The following is an 18,121-nucleotide window of genomic DNA, read 5'->3' as shown; positions in this document are numbered from 1 at the left end:
TCACGGCTGAGCGCTCAAACTTTGAATGAATATTGGCACACATACAGTGATTATTAACACATACATGTTTTTATTAGATTAATTTAAAAAAAAACATCACAGATCTTTGGATTGTTGTAAGAAGGCTCTCCGTTTCTTCTTTGTTTCATGTGTCATGTTGATTACCAAAATTTGTATCCGTGACGGAGTTTTGTTTGACCACCAAGTCTGGACTAGGACATAAAATCAGTCATTGGTCCAGGTGGGGGCACCATGATCGGTCCAGTTAAATCTGTGCACATATATGTGCAATTCCTCAAAGCAATGTTAAAGTTAAATACCACGAGCAAAATTAGAAAATGGAAAAAAAAAAAAAATGGTCAAAGTAGAAAAAACTTGTACTTGAATCTTTGAGTCTCTCCCGTCCTTATTTGGTCCCTCCAGCTACTTTCTTACCACGTTAATTACGCCTCCCCTCTTCCTCGCTGTCTGCTGTTTCACCTGCTGCTGTGCAACAGCTCCGGCATGCAGCTTACTTTGACAAATTTTGCTTAATCTCTTTCTAGTGTATTTATCTTCTTTCTTACCTGTTAAGTCCGACTTTTTCGCTTTTGTTGATCAATCTTTATCAACTTGCATGAGCAAATTGGCAAGATCGGGAATGGCCGAAAAGGTTAAAAGATCTGATTGGCCAATCCAGTGTCAGTAATGAGAATGAACGAATGGGCGGCTGTCAGTGATTGTAGGGCAGGTAGCAGCAGCTCTTCGATCCCGTAGCCCAGTCCAAATGATTGGCTCGTGGGTTTCCTGGCTCTGGCTCCTCCCTGCCGAGAAGCAGCAGGGAAACTCCATGGTTACGTGACGTGGGTATTTTGACCCACACTTTGAAGCAGAGTTTCAAAACATCTGCGTTTCTTAAGCTCGACACACTGTGGACACAGAAGTATCCATATTCCACAGCTATTGGTCCTCCCAGATTCACCTGCAGTGCTCCACCCTGCTCATCAGTAGTAGATGATACTCGTTGTTTCTCACTGACTGCAGTAACGAGTCGCCTGGAAAATCATTTAACTGCAATGGATCTTCTTGTGTTGCTGCTGCTGTGCACTGCTCCACTAATCCGGGGCTACCGCTCAGGTCTGGTTATAGACAGCTGTGAGGACATGACATCCCACTACTCAGGGCTGAGCGCTCAAACGGCACCATCACCCTTCACTGTCACTACAGAGCAAAGGCGCTACAGACTCGGAGAGGATGTCAAAGGTAAGAAGACAGGAGTAAAAGTAAGCCAGAACGATCCGGGCCGGAGTTGTGCCAAAAAGTGATTTCCGGCACTGTCAGTTATCGAGCGGAAGAATCCGATGTATAGGTTAAGGCATATTGGTGTCGGTGGAGTTCATTTATCGTGCGTTAAAGCCTGGAGTTCTTCCCAGCTGACAATGTTTCATATTAGCTGGTGTCGGTCAAACAGATGAACCGCTACGTGATGATGATTGCGCGATTGATCGACTGTTCGGTGAATCCTGTCGTTGCCATTAATATGCTTTCCACACACTTTTATATGATTTGATGATAGTCAGCCAAACAAATAAATCCATAAAAAGCATTAAACCTCAAAGCAGCAGAATCTCAACCAGAAAACAACAACAAAGAAAAATCATAATACAATGTGTTTATTATTATCTAAGAGTGCTGTTTTCTAAGGTCTAACCCCAAAAGAGGGAAACAGTTATATATTTTCAGACGATTTAAGATGCATCTGGGTTTTAGAGGTCAGTCTCTGACATATTTGCTTGTAATACAGTAAAACTTCTTTTGTTTGTGTGTGATCATCACATGACTGTCCAACTGACTGAATAAAATGTTTTTCTGTGATTCCAAGTTGAGCTACAGGGTCCGGCCTCCACACCGTTCACTGGTTTCCTGTTGGAGGCTATAGAAGTGGGAAGTGAGACTCCTGTGGGTTCCTTTGCCATACCAGCAGGGGCTGCTAAACTCCTCAGCTGCAACCAAAGACCTGTGAGTTTCCTTTAATTTTCTGGACTTTAATGTGAGCAGCATGTATGATCACCATGTTTTACCTTAAGTCTACTGTTAGTTTGATGTCAAACATGTTGCCAAACAAATGGATAGAAAACTGCTAAAACACTCAATGTGTCACCTATGTAAAATAGTGAGAAGCCCTAAACATATCAGTCAATGAAATTAAATGAAAGCATTTAATGTATTTCATAAATGTTAGTTATAGTGACAAGCTGCAAGGTGTGTAATTAAAATCATTTTACAAAATAGTATAGTGTGTTTCACAGCTTTGATTTGCTTTCATTTGGCGACTTTAAATATATACATGTATCAACAGTATAAACATGTGAAATGACAAAAACAGATGACATGCAGTATATTCAAACAACACAATGATGCCACACTCTCTCTCATGTGTGTGTATCCAGAACTCAGCTGTGTCCCACACATCAGGCTTTAATAGCAGCTACATTCAGGTGACATGGAGATCAGAACCATCCAGAGACATCAAAACTGTTCAGTTCCGGTAAAGTTTATTCATTCTAGCAAAGCACTTTCATAACGCTCAAGTGTTTATACCCCAGTTCACACTGGTTTCGGTCTCCCTACAGTGCATCCTTTGTGCAGAATTCTACAACATTTTGGGTTAATGTGACGAGCCCTGTCCTGACCTTCACTAATGGCAGAGCTGCCAGATCTGCAGGTTCCCTCACTGGGAATGGCAGTACACAACTTGCTCCACTTGTTGTAAGTAATATTATCTGTTTTGAACAGAGTAATTAATTCTCTACCAAACTACAAAACAAGCAGTTAGTCCAATCAGCCCATCGGCCAGTTTAGCTGATTTGAAAGTATCCATTGGTTTTGAGACTGATGGAAGTCTACCATCTTTTATATTCTGCAATGCATCTTATACTTAGGCTGACTCCGGATCAGAAGATAGAGCAAGTTATCTAATTGTTAGATTGGTAGTTTGCTCCCTGTCATCTCCAGTCTATATGTCAAGGCATCCTTTGGCAAAATACTGAATCCTCAGTTGCCCATTATGCATGAGCATGTGTGAGTGTGTGAATATTAGACAAGGAAAAAAGTGCTTATATAAATGTGTGCGTGATTAGGTGATTGAGGCTTGTAGTAAAAAACATTTTACCATTTATACTGGTGACTGTACACCTATCTAGCACAGACACACTAAATGAAAAGCAATCTATAATCTGGCCTGGATGGACAAATATGAAAGATGAAAAAATCAGTCTTGGAAAACTGCTGCTTATGTATTTTAAGTAGTTTATGTTTAAATCAGATTTTTTTTTTTAGAAATTTGCATCAAGTTAGTCATACACTCTTAAATTTCTACAGCTTGTCTTGAGAGCCCAGAGTTAGCATGACCCACAGAGCTAGGGTGCTTTCATTCAACAGGTGTTTTTCTCAAAATCTGAATTTTCCCTTTCGTTCAACATTTGACTGTCTTTTTATTTACTCTTAACATCTATCAGGGTTGGTGTTTTGTTTTCTCTCAACTTTACCAACAATCATATTTTCAGCAACTATACACATTGTGACTTTTCAAGCAAAGTCTCACACACGCATTTTGGTCTTGCAGGAAATTTCCCAGTTGGGTAAATAGGCAAAAACGTCAGAGGTTGATGTTAGGGCCAACATGGTGGTTCATGGTTAGTACTGTCATTGACTCAGGAACCCTGCATGTTCTCCCTGCGCCTCTGTGGATGATATGCTTGATAGATTAGCAATCCATAGGTGTGTATATGAAAGCTGGGCAAGTGGTGAAGAAAATGTATGGATCTATTCATGTACTTAAGCATGTACATGGTTTCTAAATAGGCTGTTAGCAGAACTATAAAACAGTAATGTGCAGTACTGAGCGTGGCTTCATGTACATGCAAATCGAGAAACTAAAATGGTAAACGGTATATTCAAGTACAACATAATGATGTCATAGTTCTGTCTCTCTCTCCTTCTGTGTATGTCCAGAAATCAGCTAGATCCATCTCTAGTGCTAACTGTGGTGTCACCAAGGTGTGCTTCAGTCACCCTGCAAGCTGTGACCCAGCAGTCAGTTCTAGCTGTTATTTCATGTCGGCCATGATGTCATCCAATGGTACAGCTGTCCAGTATGAGATGACCGGTCCTTATGAAGGATACATCGCTTTTGGATTCTCTGATGATCAGAGAATGGTACCGTAAAGAAAACATTCTTGATTCTATGAAATGTTAAATGTTTACAACAATAAGGCTCTTGGTGTACTTGTATTGAGCAGCACCTGTTGGTGAACAGCTGCTGTCTGAACTTCAATTTGTTTTTGAAAGTTTACAATTTTTAAAAAACGTCTGGTTGTCTTGTTTACACAAACACTCTTTTTTTTAATATCAACAAATTTGGATGTTTTATCTCAAAAGAATAAACCAGTAAATAATAGTTAAAACTTTCATATGTGTAAAAGCATGCTAATTCTTGACTATATTTGTCTTTCCTCAGGGAAATGATGACATTTATGTTTGTGTAACAGACAGTAGTGGACAAGCTGTTGTGCAACACATGTATTCAACGGGACGCACAACTCCACAAGCGCGTCCTCTGGTACTAAGATTTTTCTGATATCAGTGATTTATATAAGGCTAGAACATTTAGATTTAGAGCTTTGATGCTGCTCTTGGAAAAATTGAACTGTGTGTGTATTTTTTGTGAATTCTGCTTGATTATATAAATTATATCTGTTTTTCTGTGTCTGTCTGTTTGTGTTTAACAGGGGAATGTTTATAATGTAACAACGTCATTGCAGAACAATGTTATCAGTTGTTCCTTCACTACTACAGACATCATTTCTATTCAGGGGACTTCAGGTTTCAGCCAGTCCTACTACTTCATGTTTGTCCATGGACGCAGCAGCAATGGTAACGTAATTACATAATATACTCATATGTCTCAAGACATGCGTGCATACGTGATTGGATGAATAAGCTACACAGCCAGTAGCTTTACTGACCAATAGAATGGAGATTGGTTGGGATAAAAGGGAAGTTTTAAGGTGCATAAAACCTCCATTTCTAGTAAGCGAAAACAATGTGTTAGCCTGGCAAGTGGAAAAAAGGAGTGATGAATATTACTACCTACAAGATAAGAAGTGTCCACACTCTTCATGTCAAGGATACATGGTGTGAGAGTGTGTCGTCATTAAGAACAATCTTTTCAATCACTCATTAAATTCATGGGATTATTTAAATGTGCAGTTTAAGCACTTCACTCTGAAAAAATGAACTATTTACAAAATTTACTCCAGTAAATACTTTTTTTGAACATTTAAGCAGGGCTTTTGACTGTACTTCCTTTTCCAATAGTGTAAAAAAAATTTTAAAAAGTCACCCTGTCCCTCCCATTTTATGAAAAAGTTAAAACACGTTTCATATCTATGCAAACCTTCAAGCGTTTTACTTTCTTGTATATACACACACACATATACATATAGAAACATGAGTGTATAAGCTTTGCAATATCTTTCCTACAGGGCAAATCCAAAAACATAGCGCTGACTTTGTCAGCACTACCAAGATGGACATTTCTACTCCTGTGGTTGTCAGTAATAGTGGATTTCCTGATATCATCAAAGCTCATGGTAAGATCCTGCACAGAGAAATCTGATTGTGAAATAACAATGATTTTTAATTGAAAATAATGCTAGCTAAATCCTTTGTCACTTACTTTGGCCAAACAGGTGACAGTCAGTATACTGCGTTAAAAGGTGAATAGTCAGGATCCTCAGAGGATAAATGCTACTGGCAACACGGGAAGACATTCAGGACATTGAAGTTTTACTTCCATTAAGATTAAACTATTTAATCTATAATACCAAGTAGACTTACATTTCTTTAAATGAAAGTGCATGCAGCACCCTCAATACTGATGTTGGCACGATGTAGAGTTAAAAAACAGAGTTTATTCTGGTCTTGCCAACCTGTGAGAACTGCTCATGAAGAAAACAATAAAAAAAAAAAATCACATCAAAATGCATTCTTGTACTTTGTGTCAATCAATCAAAAAGTCATCAATCACAGAAAATAAAACATTAAAAGTACACAAATCTCATGAGCTGACATCCAGGTGGGGCTAAATAGTCCTTTGTGTCTTTAGCATCTTATTCTCTATCTTCTTTCTCACTAGAAGAAATAAGTGAGAAGTGAGAGCAGCAGCATGCAGACACCATGTGTGCTAGCAAAAAAGTGGCTGGGTGGAGACCCAATCTGCAAACAACTGTACCCTCTATGGTTCACCACCAGATGGTGCAATGGAGCAAAATCCGGGCATACAGCTCAACAAAGCATCAAGTGCAAAAGAATGTTATAGTTCATCTGTTGCATTTTACAGCGTTAATTGACTAAATGGACCAAAAACATGGATTGGGTTTCGTACATCCAGACGTATTCCTTGGCAGTAACTCTTGCCTGTTTCATGACACAAGGACTTACCATCATGGAAAACAATTATTTGTAACATATTGTACGAATGTTTAAAAACTCATCATCATCAAAATCGACCATTTTTATACATTTTGGAAGCTATAAAATATTTCTGTACTGTTCTTCTAATGGCTTGCCTCCAATAATTGAAATGCACTCAGTTGGTTTCATTCCATTTATAGTCATAGACAAAATGGGACCAAGGGAAAAGATTCATCTTAACTCATAAAACAAAGAGAAGTGGTGAGAATTCCAATATTTAACTGTGTTTCAGGATCACTGATGCTGATTGCCTGGATGACCACAGGATCACTGGGAATGATGGTTGCCCGATATCTGAAAAAAATGGCCAAGGGAACGAGAATGTGTGACAAAGATCTCTGGTTTGTGGTGAGGCATCATAGAAAAAAAACATGTGTTATGTCTTTTCAACATCAACACAACGCCTCTGTGAACCAAACTAGCTCTGAAAACAATAGTAAAAAGCCACAGAAAAAAGTCATATAAAATGTAGATTCTAGTTGCAAATACGCTAAGAAAATATAAAGTGCTACATTTCAGATATGCTAGACTTTTAAGACAGTTGGTCAAAGTCTAATGTCTTGTTGGGAACAGGGGACTGGTTTGGTTGGCTTAATATCATGTTGTATTCTTTATGTTCCTCCAGGTCCATGTTGGAGTAATGTGTATGACGGTAGCAGCTACAATCATTGCTTTCATCCTCGTTTTCTCTCATGCTCGGGACTGGTCTGGGGTTAGTACACCAACTCTGCTAGAACCAGAATTATTACAGATTTATATTTTTTTAATTACAGGTCAATCAAATGACGAAACTAGGTTTACCTGTGTAACACACTTTTATTTTCCAGGAAATAATGATTTTTATGATATGAACCTTATGATATGAAAGTTTTTGGTTGAAATCACGTAATACAAACCATTGTTTATTTGGTACATGAATCCAAATATCCTTCAGATTATATTGTATCACATTTGAATCTCCTTTAATACCAGTTTTAAAATGTAACATGTAAAGTAAGTAAAATTGTATTCATATAGCACCTTTCAAGATAGATATCACTAAGTGCTTTACAAAAAACCCAAACAAGAATAAATTTATACTCAGGTGGTAGAGCAAGTTGTCTACCAAACGGAAGATTGATACATTGTTGTGCAAGCAGTAAATCTACAGACAAGATACTGAGCCTTGAGCTGCACCTCATGTACACACATGTGTGAATGTTACAGTTTTTCTCAAATGCTAAAACACATTTCACAAACGTTCCCACCATGTTCCCCAATGTCTAAACACAACACCCTTTTCTAAAGCTACATAAACACAACCACACCTTCCCACTGCAAAACTCAAACTTTCACACCAAAAGAGCAGCTCGAAGCTTTCAAAAATGTAAACACTATACACATCATTACACACTACAGCAAAACAATTGAAAACACAATGCTCAATTTGTGAGAAGGTTCTTTGTGCACATGCATATTTTTCAAAACTATACAGTAACGGATCGTCGTAGAGGATTAGGCATTTAGATTTGTGAGTTTCATATGAAGAGTATAAATCTATAGAAAATCCTGCATGTACGTACACTACTGTAACACAACTCAATGCAAAAACAGAATCTATTGCACACAACAGTACTCTTGAAAACATGATCAGGGTGTGAAGTTTTTTTTATTTACTTTATTCACACCACACACACACCACAATCACTGTGCGGCATCATGTCGCTGAGCTGCATCGGGCCACATCACCTCATCCACATCGCAGGCTATATTGTCTCTCGCCAGGCACCGTGGGAAAAATGCCCTGGAATGGCGAATCCATCCTTGGAAGGCCTCCGCTGGGATGTCAACACAGGCCAGCTCCATTGCCCTTAGGAGGTTCTCTCTTGTGTATGGTTGTCTGTCATAAACCTTCCATCTCCACGATGAGAAGAACTCCTCTATAGGGTTCAGGAAAGGGGAGTAGGGTGGCAGACAGACGTTTAAAAAGTGGTCACTGTTGGTGGTGAACCACTCTCTGATTTGGTTTGTTCTGTGGAAGCGGACATTGTCCCAAATGATCACATAAATGTGATGTGCGGGCCCAGGATGGTGTTGTTGGCGGTCCAGGAGGATGTCTTTTAGCTCCTCTAGGAAGGTGAGGAGACGTTGGGTGTTGTAAGACCCAAGGACAGCATGCTGGTGGACAAGCCCCTTCTGAACCCATGGCCGCACAAAGAGTAATATTACCCCCCCGTTGGTCAGGGACCTCAGTGATGGCTCTTTGGCCAATGATGTTACGGCCTCTTTGCCTTCGTTTCTGCAGGTTGAAGTCAGCCTCATCCAGGAAGAGGTACTCATGAGGTCTGGCCATCGCGTCCAACTGTAATATCCTCTGTGAAAATGTGAAAGTGCACAGGTGTTCAGAACAACAGTCAATCAGGTTGCACAGTATTGTCCAGAAGTAATGTAGGCCACTAAGCAACACAGTATGTCCACTAACTGTACTGTGAACATGGATGTATACTTACTTGCACATACTCGTAACGTAGGTCTTTGTGTCGCGCAGAGTTGAGCTCAAAGGGAACCCTATACACCTGTTTCATCCACGTCTTTTGGCACCGGAGAACTCGGTCTATTGTGGCCAAGCTGGCATCGTCAATGCTCTCAAAGTTGACCTTATCGGCAATGACTTTGTCTCTGATCTCCCGGAGTCTGATGAGGTTGTTCCCACGAACCATATCCACAATGAGGGTTTCTTGTGCCGCTGTAAATATGGCAACGCTCCCACCTCTATGTGGCATTCTTTCAACTCTAAAGAAAGAAACATGTGTTGTCAATTGACATGTGTTACAATCAGAGATGGGCAGTAACGCGTTACTTGTAACGCGTTACTGTAATCCGATTACTTTTTTCAAGTAACGAGTAATGTAAGGGATTACCATTGCAAAAACGGTAATTAGATTACCATTACTTTCCCGTAGGAACGCTGCGTTACTGCGTTACTAAAACCGTGAGTTTTTTGCGAGAATGTCTCATGACAGTGACGTAAGCGAGTGCGACGTTCGTGACAACAGCTGTCTGCAGATCAACAATGGATAATATATCGAAAAGCGGAGAAAGTATGAGCATGCAGCGTTTAAAGTGTGGAAGTACTGACCTTATTTTGAGTTTGATTCCATAAAAGTGACAAAAACATTAGTGTCCGTTGTGCGTGGAAAAAACTTCTTTTACAGCGAAAACCCCCTAAACTTCCAAGCAAGCACCAAATGCGCTACGACTGTAATGGGAAATTCACAGAGAAACTCGCGGAGTCTTCAACTGACCGCTGCGGCACACCTGCACCAGGGCAAACCTCCGCCTAAACCTCCTGCTTTACAGGTGAAAATAGAGCAACTAGTCTTTGACTTTATTTATTTTCTGCTGTGTTTTACTTGCATCTATTTGAAAGAGTGAGTGTAAACACAAAAAAAATATTTTATTTTATATGCTGGAATGTGCAGAAAATAGGTTTAAATGTTAAACAAATTTCTTCCAGTCAGAGAATGTTGCATATAATTTAAGTTAAAAGATTAAAACTAATAAAACAAGTTTTAAAAAGAGACTTTTCCATTTGATTACATTTTGTATGATGGATTATGCAGAAAAAGTAGAATTGGGCTGAAGGATCTATCGCTTTATTACCTATTCAGGTTGTAAATTGTGTTTTTAAAAAGTAACTAAGTAATTAATTACTTTTGAAAATAAGTAATCAGTAAAGTAACGGGATTACTTTTTTGGGGAAGTAATCAGTAATTAGTAACTGATTACTTTTTTCAAGTAACTTGACCAACACTGGTTGCAATACAGTCCGAACTGATCTGCAACCAATAGCCTACTTTCACAGGTTTGTAAAACTGTATTGTGACAAAGAAAGCAATAGAGTACAATACCTGTTGTGTTGTCTGAATGCCCTGATAATGCTGGCCACGGTGAACCTACTCAGGTTTGGACGGACTCTTAGTCCTGCTTTAGCCATTGTCATGCCATGGACAATGACATGGTCAATGACTGTTGCTCGCATCTCGTCCGTAATGATGGTGCGAGGTTGTCTTGCTCTCCCTCCTGGACCTTCTCCTCTCCCATGTTGGCCTCCTCCTCTTCCTCGTTGACCTGCTCCTCTTCCTCTTCTCATTTGAACTCCTCTTCCTCGTTGACCTGCTCCTCTTCCTCCTCTCATTTGAACTCCTCTTCCTCGTTGGCCTGCTCCTCTTCTTCCAGGGCCAGCTCTTCTCCCTCCTCTGCATCGAATTCCTCTTCCCCTGACTCTGCCTTCATCCATTGTGTTTGTTTGGAATCTTCAGCAAACTGTGCACTCTGAACTTGCTTTTATACATGTGGTCACAGCATTAGAAACAAGTGTCTTCAATTTTGAGTCGTTGTGTGTAATGAATGACGCCAGGTGTGTTCATTGTGTTCAAATATTGCTGACTGTGGCAAGCATGTTGCATCACATGAGCTTTCATTTGAGAATATGAGCAGAGTTCTTTTGCAACTTGTGTTTTAGCAAGGCAAAATGTGGTTAGATTTATGACAATGGAGGATTATGTTCTGTGAATTGTGTCTTCATGTGACATGTGTTTATGATATTGGTAAATGATGGCTAGATTTAGTAAATGTGTTTAGACAAGTGGTCATTTGGTTTAGAGGTTTGGCGTTTGTGTTTTAGCATTTGAGAAAAACTGTAAAAAAGCACTATAGCATTATTTATTTATGTACCCTCATGTAGGATCTCAGGTCTAAATCTGACACACACAGGCAGCTGCATACTGGATACTCAAAGGAACTCTCTACAATGTTGTTTGCCATGACTTTCCATTGTTCTTCATCAAAGTCACATTTCTGCATTTTTTAGGTGTCTCTCTAGCAAAGCTTTGGCCATCATCTTGGTTTGTCAGCTCACCATAGAAGAGTTGCTTTGGTTACCTGTTATCATGTATCCATCTTAGCTGACACTGTATCAGTGAGTCTATCCTTGAGAGAGTCCAGGACTTGCATCCATACCTCAATGCAAGTCCAGGACTTGCATCCATACCTCAATGCAGTAAGGACTACTGCTCTCTAAAATGCACACTTAGTCTCCAGTTTTATATCCCTTTTGGTTCCATACTTACTTCTGGAGTCTATAGGAAGCACTCGCCTTAGCAGTGCTGCTGGATACCTAAATACTAAGACTGTTGGAAGAGGATAGACTGTTACAAAGTTAGGTCAAGGAGTTAAAATTGTCAAGTACCTTATCGTTGATCTTTATTTCAGGCATGACTATAGAATAGTAATCAGCACTGAGGAAGTCATGAAGAAGTGATTTAGTGACTTCCGTCTTTGCCTTTAGGCGCTGAGTATTAATGATATCTCCATCTGTTTTGTATGTGATCTGGATCCCTATTTTTAAGTCTTTATAAGCCGAGAGAAGCAATGCCTAAAATGGAAGCTGAAGGGTGTTGGAGCATCCTTGCTTGACTTCATTATTGATGAGGAACTCATCATCGTCTCAGCCAATGTCTAGTCCTGCTTTTACACCATCATGAAAGCATCTGATTATTTTTACCATCTTGGGAGGAATTCCAATTCAGAAAACAGCTTCTTGGCATGACGCTATGTTGAACACCTTAACAAAGAGGTTTTACAGATTCATATTTTGTTTCTTATATTTCTCTTGAATCTATCTTATGGCAAAAATTACGTAAACTCTACCTCTGTTCTGGGGGAAACTGCACTGGCTTTCTGGTAGTGTCTCTTCTGAAGATAGGTATTCAACCTTTTTAAAATCACCTTATAGAGGATTTTGCCTGCAATGCTTGATAGTTGTCACAACTGGACTTTTCACCCTTGCCTTTGTGCAGCTGCCCTATTCTGGCATATTTCAGATCTTGGGGTAAACAACCATCCTCACACCACATACCAAGGAACCGAGTAGGGAGGTGCTAAATAAGTATCCATTTACCATTTTAGACCGGTAGACTAATGTCCTTTGAGTTATTATGCAGTTTGTCACTGTGTTTTTAATTTCATTTAAAAATTTGTTTATCACTGAAAACTCCTTCGCAACAAGAGATAATTACACCTTACAGTAATTTAAGTTATGTAAATTAACCATTAAACAATACTAAACAATACAGACCAAAAGCACAGCCAACATACTGGAAGATATTATTAAGTAACTCTTCTTAATATTAATGGTAATTATTAAAAACATCAAGGGGGGCTTTCTTTGGTTTATAGCCAAATGATGCATCTCTATAAAATCAAAGTATCATTTAGTTTTTTTATTTGTCTTGATATTCTTTAAACACTCTCTTTAGTTACGTATTTCCACTGTCAGACTGATATTTACGTCATCATGATTACCAGTCTTAATGCTTGTGGTTTCCAGGGAGCACATCCAGTGTTGGGTTGCCTGGTTATGATCCTCTCCTTCTTCCAGCCTATAGTGGCTATGCTGCGCTGTGGACCACAGCATCACCTGTATGTATCCATCTGTGTGTGTTTCTAATTTAATTTACTATGGCATGGCAACACACATTTTAGAGTTTAATTACTGTTTTACACACATTACTGTTTTTTAGTACACTTATTTGACAAATTTTGGAAACACCATCAGCCAAAAGGATGGGGCAGCACCTGCTTAATGACTGCATTCACTGTTCACTTGGTTCAGTTCAGTGTAGTTGATAACCTCTGATAGCTATATTCATATGTCTTCCATTAATGTCATTACATTTTCAATTTTTTTCCATAGGGATTTATCTCATAGTGTAACCTTCACATGAGTTATTGGTGCACACATTTTCTTGAAGCCCTCGCAAATTTAATTCTTTGTATTCACTTAGCAATATGGCTTGTGGTTCTCTGCCTGTCTCACTGGCATTTTCCTGTTCATTGTGTCAAATGTTTAGTTATTCCATTGAATGGCTGTAGCTTTGTAGGCCACAGTCAGTGAATTGGAGTCTTGGCTCCGCACTGTTTTAAAATAATCCCAACCAGTAGTTGGAGTGAGCCAAAGTACTTTGGCTCCAGTTAAGTGACTGTGAAAAGGGAGCCACCATCATGGATTGAATACTGAACAGCTAATCCAATCTCCCAGTCTCACCAATTTAACCATCCACCCAAAATACTAAATAAGAATGCATATCCATAAATGAAGTCATTTCTACAAAGGGAAAGGAAACTTTTTTTCCCAGTGGAAACACTCAGGCCATCTTATATCTACAAGACCTCGCAGTACCTTATTATCAACAGAACACTTTGCTGTCAGACTGGCTGTTTTTCCTACCATGAAACCAGCTCTCAGTTTGGATTCAGGAAACAGTCGCTCTCTCAACTTTTAATTTTAGGCTTAAAACTTTCCGTTTGTTACAGCTTATAGTTAGAGCTTAATCAGGTGACCCTGAACCATCCGCTGGTTATGATGCAATAGGCAAAGGATGCCGTGTGGCTTCCCATGCTGCACTGAATCTTTCTTCTTCACAGAGCAAATGACATGTTCTCTCCTTTTTTTCTTATATTGATTTCCGCAGTTGATTTCATTTTTATTCTCTCTTGTTGACAGGCGGTATCTATTCAACACATCACATTTTTTGAATGCAGTGATAATAAAATCTTTAGCCGGTAAGCTTTTGTTTTACTTGATACTGTTTTGCACTCCTTAATAATTCTAACATTTTCAACAGCAGACACACTGTCACCCATGCTGCTGATCTTTAATGCCTGTTTCTTTGTGTTACACAGTGGCAGCCATATTTACAGGCCTGGGCTTGATTGACAGCAGTGATGGATGGCTAATGAAAGTGATGGGTGGCTTTCTTGCCTGGGAAGCTCTCTTTTACATCATGTTGGAGATTCATAATGGGAGAAATAAGCATACAGGTAAATGTTTTTTTTCCCCTTATTGACAAAAGAAAGAAATCATCACTTAAAAAAGTGCATCTAAAGGTTGACTGACCATTGTGAAATAAAATAAGCATTATTGAGATAATACACAACTGATATCACACCTTAAGATACTTTCATTTTTACGACTAGACAGGGACTTGGCTCAGCTGGTTGCTTTCTAGTTATATTCCTATAGAACAGGAAGGTAATGAGTGCAAATGTAAAAGTTATGGACTTTTGTTCCATATGAATTTCGGTCTAATAGGACAGCAACCGCAACTTTGTCGTAAAATGTTATAGATCGCACTACTATCGTATAGTGAGTGAAGTACTGTAATAATACCAAAGATCGTCTGGTGATTCTAGTCTAGCAGTCTATCCTGCTACTTGTATCAACAGTCATATCATTATTAAACACTAGCAACCTAGTTCCATTGGTAGTTATAGGTACCCATACATTAGCAATGCCTCAACTATGTTTGACAGATGATGCATCACTCTTTATAATATGAGCTTTTTTTCTCTCCTTCCCCTTTTCTCATCATTGTAGTACAAAAAAACTTTGTTTCTCTGTTTGTCATTTATTTTATTTTTTTTTAACTGATGTTCCGATGTTTTTTTGACAAAGTCTAATTGATCTTACTATTCTATAATGTAACCAGACTGTTGATTTGGATCCTCTTTTAAGCTTTTCCTATTTTAGTTTTTTCATTCTAATATTGGCCTCCCTCCCTTACAGTGATGCCTCTTTTGGAGTCATATTATAGAGAGAGAGATAGATATAGATATATAAACAGTTAATGCAATTGTTAATGCATTGTTATTACAAGAATGTTAGTCACATATTGTAAGACTCCAAATGGTTTAAATAATATGTAAATGAAATTAAATGAAAGCTGAAATCGAATAACTTATTCTACACGTATAAATCAAAAAATTAAAAACAAGCTTGAACTAAACTGAAGTAAACTGAAAAATAAAATTCAGATGTATGATGTTAAGGTCAACGACACACTCGGGTCGTTGGTTGTGGCCTGCAATTTTTAACAGTTGTTTCTGTTCTGGATTTCAGATAGTGCTACTGTAGAACTGGAATCAGAATTGGTAAGTTGAAAGAAATATAAAAGCAAATAATAATTAATCACATTATTATACATACATTAACCATTGTGAGGAATTTTTAATCTAATTTTAATCTAATTTACATTGTTTTGTTAGGTAAAAATTGATGGTCTGCTGATCGGTCTGTTCTTTCTGGGAAACATTTGCTTTTTGGTGGCACTTTTGGTTGGAATTGGGGAGAGATAAGAGCACCAAAAGAATTGTCTGAAGAATTTTCTTTTTTTTTAATCCAAATATACCTGATGGGAGACTGTGCACTGAAAATTTGGACCCACTGAGATTGTTTTCTCTCTCAGTAAGCTCTTTCTTTCTTTCTTAAACTCTCTTAAGCTTTCAGTTTCATAGCTAAACTTAATTTCAATTACTAAAGTAAATTGGCAATCAGCATTTAACCAGACTTTATTAGGTCAGAACTGATTGTCTATTATATAGTGCAATAATGTTTTTCCATGAACATTATAGAATTTTTAGTTCTTGATATTTAGGAATCCTAGTTCCTGTTTAGTGTTTAGAGACCTTATTCCTGTCATCCAATGTTTTCTTGTATCGTGTTGTTGAGTCTTTGTCTTTGTATTCCTGTTATGTTGTTTCCTGTTTTATTTTGTGAGATCTTATTTCTTGTGCTTTGTCCTTGGTAAGCTTAAGGTATGCTTCATACACCCATGTGTTTCCAATGCATGCATAGTCTTAGATTCCCAACAAAGGTTTGTTTGAAAATCAAAATAACATCAAAATAAAATGAAAAAAGACCAACATATTGCAAGAAAAAGAATAAAATGGGTGGAGGACAAAGAGCATGACAAAAAAAGATTTTTTTACCATTCGTAGAATATCAATTGTAAGTGATGGCAGTCAGTAATGAATTTCATTTTTAATGAAAGATGAAATGAAAGCTGACATATTTTTAAATTTAAAGATTAAAGCTTACACCTTTACATTTTCTAATTTGTTTTCTTTACCTGCATTTTTTCTAATTAACTCTGAGCAGTTTGTGGTTTTCCTTTTCTTTCTGATGGAATAAATGACCAAAAGGCAATTTAAAAAGTTATTGTTGTTATTATTATTATCATTATTATTATTATTATTATTATTATTATTATTATTAGTATTATTACAACAGCGTGGGAAATTATTATTTGATCGCCAAGCAAAACATTTCTTATTATTTGGTAGAGAAACCCTTGATGGGTATGTGCATGTACATGGTAAGCTGTTAGTGCTAAACATCTGCAATTTTTGATCATGTCTGGTGAAGGAATGAAAAGATTGCTGATTCATAATTCAATTTAAAAAAAGTGTTGTTTTGAATACTACTGTTTTGAATATTGAATATTATTTTATATTATATAATAATAATAATTATTATTATTATTGTTGTTTTCATAATTTTAATAGTTTTAAAGTAAGAAAGAAAATTGTCATGAAATCCTTGAAATATTGGTTTCACTTTCATATGTTTAAATCTATGTATAAAAAATAAATAAATAAATAAAATAAAGGATTAAACATTCACCATGAAGTCATATTTACTATTGTCCATAATGAATCCACAAATATTGAACTTTTTAGTTATATTTTCTATAGGAGAAACCTATGGGAGAAGCCAGTCGTGCAGACCATATAGGGTCTACATACTGTCATGATCCTGAGTCCATGACTCAGCGGTTTTGGGGTTGGTGTATTTATTGTTATTATTTGTGGGCTGTTTGGGATGGTTTGTGTTTTGGGATTTTGATACTGGGTTTCTGGTTTGTGCTCCTCTGTTGGTCCCTGGTGTGAGTGTTTCCCCTGTCTCGTCAGGTTAACCAGGTCCAGCTGTGTCTCCCACCTGTGCGTGATTTCCCAGTGTCCCTCTGTGTATTTATTGTGTGTGTGTTTGCCTTTGTTCCTCGTTGCGTCGTCTGTGTTCATTCCCTATGTTTCTCTACGTCTCCCTGTTCTGCTGTCCTCATCTGCCATCTCGAGTTTCTCCCGCTGACCTTATGTTCCAGGTTTGTTTGTTAGTTTCACCCAGTTTAGGTTTATGTTCAGTCCTGCCCTCACTTCTGTTATCTTCACTGTAAATAAACCTCCACTCATCTCTCCATCACCGTCTGCATCTTGGGTCCTCATTTATTCATCACACGACTGCTGCCCCAGTCGTGACAGTACGACGCAACCACAAGATGGACCCAGCAGCACTTAACCCATCTAAAGAGCTACGGGAGAACCTCATCGATGCCACTCAAGAGCTCATCGACCTGTGGCTGGAAAGCCAGGATTACAAGTCCCAGCGCACTATAGAGAGGCGGCTACAGCGTCTGGTGACCGGTCTCCCTTGGCTTTTGGGCTCGCTATACCCGTGGGAGCAGGAATTTCTCCTTTTGGATTTGGGACTTCATCCCCCACCTGCATTTCCTTCCGAGCAGCCAGAAGCGGTGAGTGAGCGGGATGCTTTGGCTCCCCCAGATTCCGGGTCTTTGTTTTCTGGGGCTATCCAGAGCGGGATGAGAGACAATATGTATAGCTTACCCACCTTCGTGGTGACGGACCCTTCCCAAGTGGGGGTCTATACACCGTCTGCTAAACCTAAAGACCGTATCTCTGCCGCTCCTTCCGAGCCTGGACTTTATTG

General features: G+C 38.5%; 1 protein-coding gene across 1 annotated transcript; it reads left to right on the top strand.

Moving 5' to 3' along the window:
* The first annotated feature begins 704 nt into the window (after window positions 1–704).
* On the top strand, window positions 705–17,000 carry LOC116315357 (putative ferric-chelate reductase 1). Its single transcript, XM_039619193.1, has 15 exons — window positions 705–1,242; window positions 1,862–1,998; window positions 2,430–2,527; window positions 2,613–2,748; window positions 3,994–4,197; window positions 4,499–4,600; window positions 4,770–4,914; window positions 5,526–5,633; window positions 6,749–6,864; window positions 7,142–7,228; window positions 12,887–12,978; window positions 14,063–14,121; window positions 14,242–14,379; window positions 15,458–15,489; window positions 15,604–17,000. Exons 1-15 carry the CDS (start codon window positions 1,056–1,058, stop codon window positions 15,691–15,693), a joined length of 1,731 nt encoding a protein of 576 aa, XP_039475127.1. The 5' UTR covers window positions 705–1,055; the 3' UTR covers window positions 15,694–17,000.
* The last annotated feature ends 1,121 nt before the right edge of the window (window positions 17,001–18,121 follow it).

The sequence above is a fragment of the Oreochromis aureus genome, linkage group 11 (genome assembly GCF_013358895.1).
Source record: "Oreochromis aureus strain Israel breed Guangdong linkage group 11, ZZ_aureus, whole genome shotgun sequence".
In the NCBI taxonomy this organism is placed as follows: Eukaryota; Metazoa; Chordata; class Actinopteri; order Cichliformes; family Cichlidae; genus Oreochromis; species Oreochromis aureus.
The sequence above is the reverse complement of the archived record's forward strand: the minus strand, read 5'-3'. Positions and strand labels throughout refer to the sequence as shown.

Bases quoted from the DNA above. Each gene is read 5' to 3' on its own strand.
- LOC116315357 (XM_039619193.1), top strand. From the start codon at position 1,056: ATGGATCTTCTTGTGTTGCTGCTGCTGTGCACTGCTCCACTAATCCGG. The intron at 6,865-7,141 runs GTGAGGCATCAT...ATGTTCCTCCAG, and splicing joins ACAAAGATCTCTGGTTTGTG to GTCCATGTTGGAGTAATGTG. The intron at 14,122-14,241 runs GTAAGCTTTTGT...TGTGTTACACAG, and splicing joins GATAATAAAATCTTTAGCCG to TGGCAGCCATATTTACAGGC.